The sequence below is a fragment of the Acomys minous genome (genome assembly GCF_964271855.1).
Source record: "Acomys minous genome assembly, chromosome: 13".
In the NCBI taxonomy this organism is placed as follows: Eukaryota; Metazoa; Chordata; class Mammalia; order Rodentia; family Muridae; genus Acomys; species Acomys minous.
The window spans coordinates 42,211,609-42,220,827 of NC_140495.1; the positions used below are offsets into that span (position 1 = coordinate 42,211,609).

The window sequence follows — 9,219 nt, forward strand, 5'->3', positions numbered from 1 at the left end:
AGGGTTTCTCTGTGTAGCCCTGGCTGTCCTGGCCTCGCTTTGTAGACCAGGCTAACCTCAAACTCACAGAGATGCCTGCCTCTGCCTCCCGAGTGCTGCGTTTACAGGCGTGCACCACCGCAGCCAGCTTTTATTTCTTTTTCTCATTCATAACCTCCTACACACACACACACACACCACAAAAACAAAAATAAAATAAAATAAACTAAAAAATAAAACCAACCCCAAAAACAAAAAAAAAAAAACAGAAGAGTTGAGAGTGTAGACACTTGGTTTTGATTTGAAGCTGGAGATGTAAGCAAGAGATCCAAATTTTGATCCTTAGGGCCTACGTAACCCTATAACTCTGTCTCCAGGGAATCTGACCTCTGACCTCCACAATGCCCTAAACTCAAGTGCACACACTCACACAGTGTTCCTCTCTTCTTTCTCCGAGACGGGGTTTCTCTGTGTAGCCCTGGCTGTCCTGGAACTTACTCTGTAGTCCAGCCTGGCCTCGAACTCACAGAGATTCACCAGCCTCTGCCTCCCAAGTGCTGGGATGGAAGATCCGCACCACCACGTGGCAACCCAGTGTCCTTAACCACTGAGCCATGGCTCAAGTCCCCTCTTCTTTGTTGTGGAGATAGGTCTCCCAGCAACAGCTCAGTCCAGCTTCAGCTTTAAATTCAGGCTCCTCAGCCAGGCTTGATGGTGCTCATTTTTAATCCCAGCACTCAAAAGACAGATGAAGGCAGATCCCTGTGAATTCAAGGCCAGCCTGGTCTACAAAAGGGAGTTGAGGACAGCCAGGACTGTTACACAGAGAAACCCTGTCTCAAAAAAAAAAAAAAACAACTAAAAAAAAAAAAAGCGGGGTGGGGGGTGGGGCTGGAGAGATGGCTCAGAGGTTCAGAGCACTGGCTGCTCTTCCAAAGGTCCTGAGTTCAATTCCCAGCAACTACATGGTGGCTCATAACTATCTATGAGATCTGGTGCCTTCTTCTGGTGTACATGCAGGCAAAACACTGTGTATATATGATAAATAAATCTTTTAAAATATATAAATAAATAAGCCAGTCCTGGTGGCACACTCCTTTAATCCCAGCACTTAGGAGACAGAGGCAAGCAGGTGGCTATGAGCTCCAGGCCAGACTGGTTTACAAAGCTACACAGAGAGCCCCTGTCTTGAAAAACCAAAAATAAATAAATAAAGTAATTAATTAAAATAAATTCAGGTTTTTCCTACCTCAACCTCCCAAATCCTTATTCTAGCCACTATGTAGACATTTCTAGACAACTCTGGATGCTATTCATATTTGTTTCTTCATTGCATTGACATAGTCTTTGAGTGGAGAACACTTGCCCAGGACTTAGCTGTCCCTTCAATCTATGAACACAGTGGCCCTCTGACTCTCTGTTTACATGACAATTGGAACCAGCTTTCCCTTTGTCCCCTTGCTCTATTGTAAAGCAATGTAAAGCAATGTCCTAAGACCTCCACCAAACCTTTCCAATATCCAGGCTTCACTAACCTTCATCCAACAGATGTAGCTATTGCTGGTCATTTTCTAAATTGTTAGGGCTCCTGGCTGCAATAAAGCCCAAACCAAGCTTGGCCCCAGTTCTCAGGAGGCTGAGGCAGGGGGATCTCTGAGTTCTCCAAGCTGGCCTGCTCTACAGAGAGTTCCAGGATAGCCAGGGACTCACAGAGAACACTGTCTCAAACTAACAAAAAACAAAAACCAAAGCCTAACCAAGCAAACGAACAAAAAGCCCAAACCAAATCGTTGCTTTAAGCTGTTAGTAATCTTCAGCTGAAAGGACTTGACATGATAGCAGGCTGTGCTGGGCCTGGGAAAAGGCAGGTTGTTCATCTTAAAGCTCAAAACAGTGAAATCACCTCCTCACCAGGGAGCCCACTCCGTGGCTTCAAAGTTGTTGGAAACACTGATTTTAATAATGAATAACCATGTTTATTCAAAGGCTAGCCTGAAGCCTACGCCATATTGGGGGTCGTGGCCAAGCAGGGAACACATGAGCTTTGAAATCCAGGGTCAGTTCAAAACTTCCAAACCAGGTCCTTCAAGGACGATGGTGGGCACACTTTAAGGCACTTGGAGCTTTTAGCGAAAAGAATGAATCTTTGATATTTTTCTTCATTTTTATTAAATGAAATCTAATTTTTGAATTCTTTGGAGTTGCTAAGGCGCCACACAAATTGACACCCAGGATCCATTCCTTCCGGATGAGGAAAACCATAGTGTTTTAGACGTTTCCAAACCTCCCAGCATGGACCCCAGCTTATCCGGGTTCAGGCCCACTCAGTTATTTTAGAGAAAGGCCATCAGCGCTGGCTTCTGTCCCCAAGACCCCTGGATTCAAAAGAACAAGGCAGTATAGGTGACAACCAGTTAATCTGGGACAGCTGGGCTGGGCTGGGCTGGGCTGGGCAGGGAAGGGTGTTGGCCTGGTCTCCTTGGGGCACAGCCTGAGGGTGCAAGCAGTGAGTCTGAGATTGGGCCCTGAAGGGGGTGGGCTCTAGTGGGCGTGGCCTGGCCAGACCCCGCCCCCACTGGTACTAAACCACTGAGCTCTGGGGCTTTCAGACACAAAGTTCATCCTGACCTAGTCTTCCCTGGAAACTGTTTGCTTGGCCAGGAACTGAGATGGGAACCCTCCCGACCCGGAAAGAAATCCCGCCATGGGTGAAAGTTCCTGAAGACCTGAAAGATCCAGAAGTATTACAAGTCCACACGGTGATGCTAAGATCTTTGTTCGGTGAGTGGCAAGTCTTGACCTGGCTACCCAGGCCCATGCTCTTCGGTCTGGAGCTCTCATTTCCTTTCCCCGACAGGCCCACACGGATCTCGAATCCCTCACATGGAGCAGGTGAGCCGGGCCATGTTCGAGCTGAAGACTCTGGAATCTTCTGAACTCACCGACATTTTAGTTTATGGCGCTTACGACAACAAGGTTCGGGCTAAATGGATACTGCAGTCCATGGCTGAGAGGTACCACCTGCGTCAAGAGAGAGGTGAGAGTGGCTCCTGCAGGTGCTCTGAACCAAGGCTTGGTGGAGCAGCCTCCTCCCTCTGCCGCCCTTACCTCCTCCTCACCGCCCCACCGCCTGCGTCCCCTAAGGTGCCTTAACTTGGGCATCACCAGGATCCCTCTCCCCGTGGGTCTGTCTCTGAGAATGTTTTGGGAGTTGGGGCGGGGTTGGGGGGGGGGCAGAGGTGAGTTTAAGGTGGGAAGGAGTTGGACTGGTCCCTCTAGGCAGGGTTTTCCTAGGTAACTCTGTCCCGCCCAACCCCCACCTCCAGGCTTCTAGGAGAACGTTGGAACTGGCCCAGTGTGCTTAGAATGGAATTAGAGGTCCACAAAAGATGCTGAAAGAAGCCGGGCGTGGTGGCGCACGCCTTTAATCCCAGCACTCGGGAGGCAGAGGCAGGCAGATCGCTGTGAGTTCGAGGCCAGCCTGGTCTACAAAGTGAGTCCAGGATAGCCAAGGCTAACACAGAGAGACCCTGTCTCGAAAAACCAAAAAAAAAAAAAAATGCTGAAAGAGGTGGTGAATCCTGAGGGCTCCAATTGTTCCCCAGCACTTATCCCCCAGTTTGTGTTTCTCATGCAGATTTGCACAAGCTGGAGGAAGCCGTGAAGACCCTGGAGCTGGACCAGTGTTGGGAGTGCCTCCTCACAGATTAGGCTGTGGCCGGTGGTGGAGTGGTTCTGTCGTGCTTTTTAACTTTATTATATCCTTTTTAGCTAATGAGATATCAAGGGGGTGGGGGAGGTGGGATCCCTGCTTGCAATGAGTTCTGATGTGAATATCTCTCGTTCCAGGGTTGTTATCTAAATAATAAAATTTAAATAGTTTTTGTTGTTGTTTTGTGTTTTGTTTTGGCTTTGGTTTTTGAGACACGGTTTTCACTGTCGTCCTATCTATCCAAGGATGACATCTAACTCACAGAGAACCATCTGCCTCTTCCTTCCAAGTGGTAGAATTAAAGGCATGTGCTACTATGCCTGGGATTTAAATAGTTTCATGTATCTAATGGATTGAAGGTCACGATTTTATATCGGAAGCACCATGAAGGTGTGATTCTCCCTACCTCCCAAGACAGGGTTTCTTTGTCACAAATCTACCTGCCTCTGCCTCCTGGTGCTGGGCTTAAAGGTGTGTACCACTACGGCCTGCATGAAGGAGTGATTCCTTTTTTGTTTGTTTTGTTTTTCTGACAAGGTTTCTCTGTGTAGTCTTGGCTGTCCTGCACTCAATTTAGAGCCATGCTTGCCTCTGACTCAGTGATCGCCTGCCTCTGCCTCAGGAGTGCTGAGATAAAAGGTGTGTGCCACCAATGCCTGGCTGAAGGTGTGATTCTTAAGCAGAATCTTACTCTTTTCTGTCTTTTTTTCCCCCGAGACAGGGTCTCTCCGTGTAGCCTTGGCTGTCCTGGACTCACTTTGTAGACCAGGCTGGCCTCGGACTCACAGCGATCCGCCTGCCTCTGCCTCCTGAGTGCTGGGATTAAAGGCGTGTGCCACCACGCCCTGGCTGCTTTATCTTTTGCTTTGTTTTGTTTTGTTTCTTCGAGACAGGGTTTCTCTGTAGCCTTGGCTGTCCTGGACTCTTTGTAGACCAGGCTGGCCTTGAACTCACATGGATACACGAACCTGATTAAAGTTGTGCTGGGATTAAAGGCGTGCACCACCATGCCCAGCGGTGTTCTGGTTTTAGATAGGCTCTCGCTCTGTCCCCAGGCTGGCCTGGAGCTCCTTATATAGAAGCTCAGGCTATCCGTGAACTCACAGAGGTCCTGCCTTTGCCTCCTGAGTACTAGGAACTGGGAGCATCACCTCCTTGTTTTGTTTTTTGTTTTTTGAGACAGGGTTTCTCTGTATAACAGCTCTAGCTGTCCTAGACTCGCTTTGTAGCCCAGGCTGGCCTTGAACTCACAGCAATCTACCTGTCTCTGCCTCCGGAGTGCTGGGATTAAAGGTGTGTGCCACCACCACCTGGCAGCCATATGTGTATTATATAGTCATATCTACATATCTACATATAACCTTTGAGATAAATCACACACTTATAATGCCCCCCCCCCTTCAAGACAGGGTTTCTCTGTATAGCCTCCTGACCTCCAGTTCACAGAGATCTGCCTGACCCTGCCTCCCCTCCCCAGTGCTGGGATTACAGGCATGAACCACCATGCCCTACTCACATGTAACCTTTGTGTGTGGGAATGTGTGTGTGTGTGTATGTATGTGTGTATCTCATACGTATGTACACATCAGCATGGAGATAGATATATAGACATCACACATGTACACATTGGTATATATTTTTAAAGTCTTTTTCTTTTGACACAGGTCTACTGTAACCCAGGCTCTCCTTAAACACCAATCTTCCTGCCTCAACCTCCTGACTATTTGGGATTACAGATATGAGGACCACTCTTGTGTTTGGTTGACAGTGACCAGCTAGCAAATCACCTAGTGTCCTAAGCTCTTAGCTTCTTCCATCTCTTTGTTTTGTTTTTGTTTTTTGTTTTTTTTGTTTGTTTGTTTGTTTGTTTTCCCCCGAGACAGGGTTTCTCTGTGTAGTCCTGGCTGTCCTGGACTCACTTTGTAGACCAGGTTGGCCTCGAACTCACAGGGATCCGCCTGCCTCTGCTTCCTGAGTGCTGAAATTAAAGGTATGCACCACCACATCTGGCATATGGAGGAAATTTGAAACAATAACTTGTTCACTAACTAAATATCTAGGTCTTTCCCCCACCCCTGCCCATTCTCCCATCCCCCCACTTCCCATCCCCACCACCGGGGAGTGACTATAAGGCATTCACATTTAAGAGTGCGAATTTCAGCCGGGCGTGGTGGCGCACGCCTTTAATCCCAGCACTCGGGAGGCAGAGGCAGGCGGATCGCTGTGAGTTCGAGGCCAGCCTGGTCTACAGAGCGAGTCCAGGACAGCCAAGGCTACACAGAGAAACCCTGTCTCAAAAAAAAAAAAACAACTAAAAAAAAAAAAAAGCGGGGTGGGGGGTGGGGCTGGAGAGATGGCTCAGAGGTTCAGAGCACTGGCTGCTCTTCCAAAGGTCCTGAGTTCAATTCCCAGCAACTACATGGTGGCTCATAACTATCTATGAGATCTGGTGCCTTCTTCTGGTGTACATGCAGGCAAAACACTGTGTATATATGATAAATAAATCTTTAAAAATATATAAATAAATAAGCCAGTCCTGGTGGCACACTCCTTTAATCCCAGCACTGAGGAGACAGAGGCAAGCAGGTGGCTATGAGCTCCAGGCCAGACTGGTTTACAAAGCTACACAGAGAGCCCCTGTCTTGAAAAACCAAAAATAAATAAATAAAGTAATTAATTAAAATAAATTCAGGTTTTTCCTACCTCAACCTCCCAAATCCTTATTCTAGCCACTATGTAGACATTTCTAGACAACTCTGGATGCTATTCATATTTGTTTCTTCCTTGCATTGACATAGTCTTTGAGTGGAGAACACTTGCCCAGGACTTAGCTGTCCCTTCAATCTATGAACACAGTGGCCCTCTGACTCTCTGTTTACATGACAATTGGAACCAGCTTTCCCTTTGTCCCCTTGCTCTATTGTAAAGCAATGTAAAGCAATGTCCTAAGACCTCCACCAAACCTTTCCAATATCCAGGCTTCACTAACCTTCATCCAACAGATGTAGCTATTGCTGGTCATTTTCTAAATTGTTAGGGCTCCTGGCTGCAATAAAGCCCAAACCAAGCTTGGCCCCAGTTCTCAGGAGGCTGAGGCAGGGGGATCTCTGAGTTCTCCAAGCTGGCCTGCTCTACAGAGAGTTCCAGGATAGCCAGGGACGCACAGAGAACACTGTCTCAAACTAACAAAAAACAAAAACCAAAGCCTAACCAAGCAAACGAACAAAAAGCCCAAACCAAATCGTTGCTTTAAGCTGTTAGTAATCTTCAGCTGAAAGGACTTGACATGATAGCAGGCTGTGCTGGGCCTGGGAAAAGGCAGGTTGTTCATCTTAAAGCTCAAAACAGTGAAATCACCTCCTCACCAGGGAGCCCACTCCGTGGCTTCAAAGTTGTTGGAAACACTGATTTTAATAATGAATAACCATGTTTATTCAAAGGCTAGCCTGAAGCCTACGCCATATTGGGGGTCGTGGCCAAGCAGGGAACACATGAGCTTTGAAATCCAGGGTCAGTTCAAAACTTCCAAACCAGGTCCTTCAAGGACGATGGTGGGCACACTTTAAGGCACTTGGAGCTTTTAGCGAAAAGAATGAATCTTTGATATTTTTCTTCATTTTTATTAAATGAAATCTAATTTTTGAATTCTTTGGAGTTGCTAAGGCGCCACACAAATTGACACCCAGGATCCATTCCTTCCGGATGAGGAAAACCATAGTGTTTTAGACGTTTCCAAACCTCCCAGCATGGACCCCAGCTTATCCGGGTTCAGGCCCACTCAGTTATTTTAGAGAAAGGCCATCAGCGCTGGCTTCTGTCCCCAAGACCCCTGGATTCAAAAGAACAAGGCAGTATAGGTGACAACCAGTTAATCTGGGACAGCTGGGCTGGGCTGGGCTGGGCTGGGCAGGGAAGGGTGTTGGCCTGGTCTCCTTGGGGCACAGCCTGAGGGTGCAAGCAGTGAGTCTGAGATTGGGCCCTGAAGGGGGTGGGCTCTAGTGGGCGTGGCCTGGCCAGACCCCGCCCCCACTGGTACTAAACCACTGAGCTCTGGGGCTTTCAGACACAAAGTTCATCCTGACCTAGTCTTCCCTGGAAACTGTTTGCTTGGCCAGGAACTGAGATGGGAACCCTCCCGACCCGGAAAGAAATCCCGCCATGGGTGAAAGTTCCTGAAGACCTGAAAGATCCAGAAGTATTACAAGTCCACACGGTGATGCTAAGATCTTTGTTCGGTGAGTGGCAAGTCTTGACCTGGCTACCCAGGCCCATGCTCTTCGGTCTGGAGCTCTCATTTCCTTTCCCCGACAGGCCCACACGGATCTCGAATCCCTCACATGGAGCAGGTGAGCCGGGCCATGTTCGAGCTGAAGACTCTGGAATCTTCTGAACTCACCGACATTTTAGTTTATGGCGCTTACGACAACAAGGTTCGGGCTAAATGGATACTGCAGTCCATGGCTGAGAGGTACCACCTGCGTCAAGAGAGAGGTGAGAGTGGCTCCTGCAGGTGCTCTGAACCAAGGCTTGGTGGAGCAGCCTCCTCCCTCTGCCGCCCTTACCTCCTCCTCACCGCCCCACCGCCTGCGTCCCCTAAGGTGCCTTAACTTGGGCATCACCAGGATCCCTCTCCCCGTGGGTCTGTCTCTGAGAATGTTTTGGGAGTTGGGGCGGGGTTGGGGGGGGGGGCAGAGGTGAGTTTAAGGTGGGAAGGAGTTGGACTGGTCCCTCTAGGCAGGGTTTTCCTAGGTAACTCTGTCCCGCCCAACCCCCACCTCCAGGCTTCTAGGAGAACGTTGGAACTGGCCCAGTGTGCTTAGAATGGAATTAGAGGTCCACAAAAGATGCTGAAAGAAGCCGGGCGTGGTGGCGCACGCCTTTAATCCCAGCACTCGGGAGGCAGAGGCAGGCAGATCGCTGTGAGTTCGAGGCCAGCCTGGTCTACAAAGTGAGTCCAGGATAGCCAAGGCTAACACAGAGAGACCCTGTCTCGAAAAACCAAAAAAAAAAAAAAAAAAAAAATGCTGAAAGAGGTGGTGAATCCTGAGGGCTCCAATTGTTCCCCAGCACTTATCCCCCAGTTTGTGTTTCTCATGCAGATTTGCACAAGCTGGAGGAAGCCGTGAAGACCCTGGAGCTGGACCAGTGTTGGGAGTGCGAATTTCTCCAGAGATGGTGGATTGCCTAAATCCTATAGCTACTTTGTGATTTCTGTGGCAGAAATGTAAGCTCTGGGCCAGCCAAGGTCTAGCCAATAAAATGACCTGATTTCAGAGTTTCTGATTTCTTTTTAGCTTTAATAAGTAGCATGGCTAGGGCCAGGGAGATGGTTTAGTGACTAAAGTGCTCGCCGCCAAGCCTGATGTGACTTCAATACCCCCATCTAGTAGGAGAAAAGTGAATCCCAAAGTTGACCTCTGACCTGCACAAGTGCTGCCATGACACAAACACATAAATAAATGTAAAACAGTTAAAGTATGATTAGTGTTGTTGTATTGGGTATATAGTGACCTTTCTTAAAATACCAA

At 48.3% G+C, this 9,219-nt stretch overlaps 2 protein-coding genes across 2 annotated transcripts; both read left to right on the forward strand.

Moving 5' to 3' along the window:
- Positions 1-2,573: 2,573 nt before the first annotated feature.
- Positions 2,574-3,861, forward strand: LOC311580559 (developmental pluripotency-associated protein 5A-like). The gene is made up of 3 exons (XM_084752206.1): positions 2,574-2,760; positions 2,837-3,016; positions 3,617-3,861. Exons 1-3 carry the CDS (start codon positions 2,649-2,651, stop codon positions 3,688-3,690), a joined length of 366 nt encoding a protein of 121 aa, XP_084608332.1. The 5' UTR covers positions 2,574-2,648; the 3' UTR covers positions 3,691-3,861.
- A 3,878-nt stretch (positions 3,862-7,739) lies between these two features.
- On the forward strand, positions 7,740-8,879 carry LOC311581785 (developmental pluripotency-associated protein 5A-like; the record flags this gene model as incomplete). The annotated part of the gene is made up of 3 exons (XM_084754328.1): positions 7,740-7,926; positions 8,003-8,182; positions 8,791-8,879. The coding sequence occupies exons 1-3, from the start codon at positions 7,815-7,817 to the stop codon at positions 8,877-8,879; spliced, it is 381 nt and encodes a 126-aa protein (XP_084610454.1). The 5' UTR covers positions 7,740-7,814.
- Between the last annotated feature and the right edge of the window lie 340 nt (positions 8,880-9,219).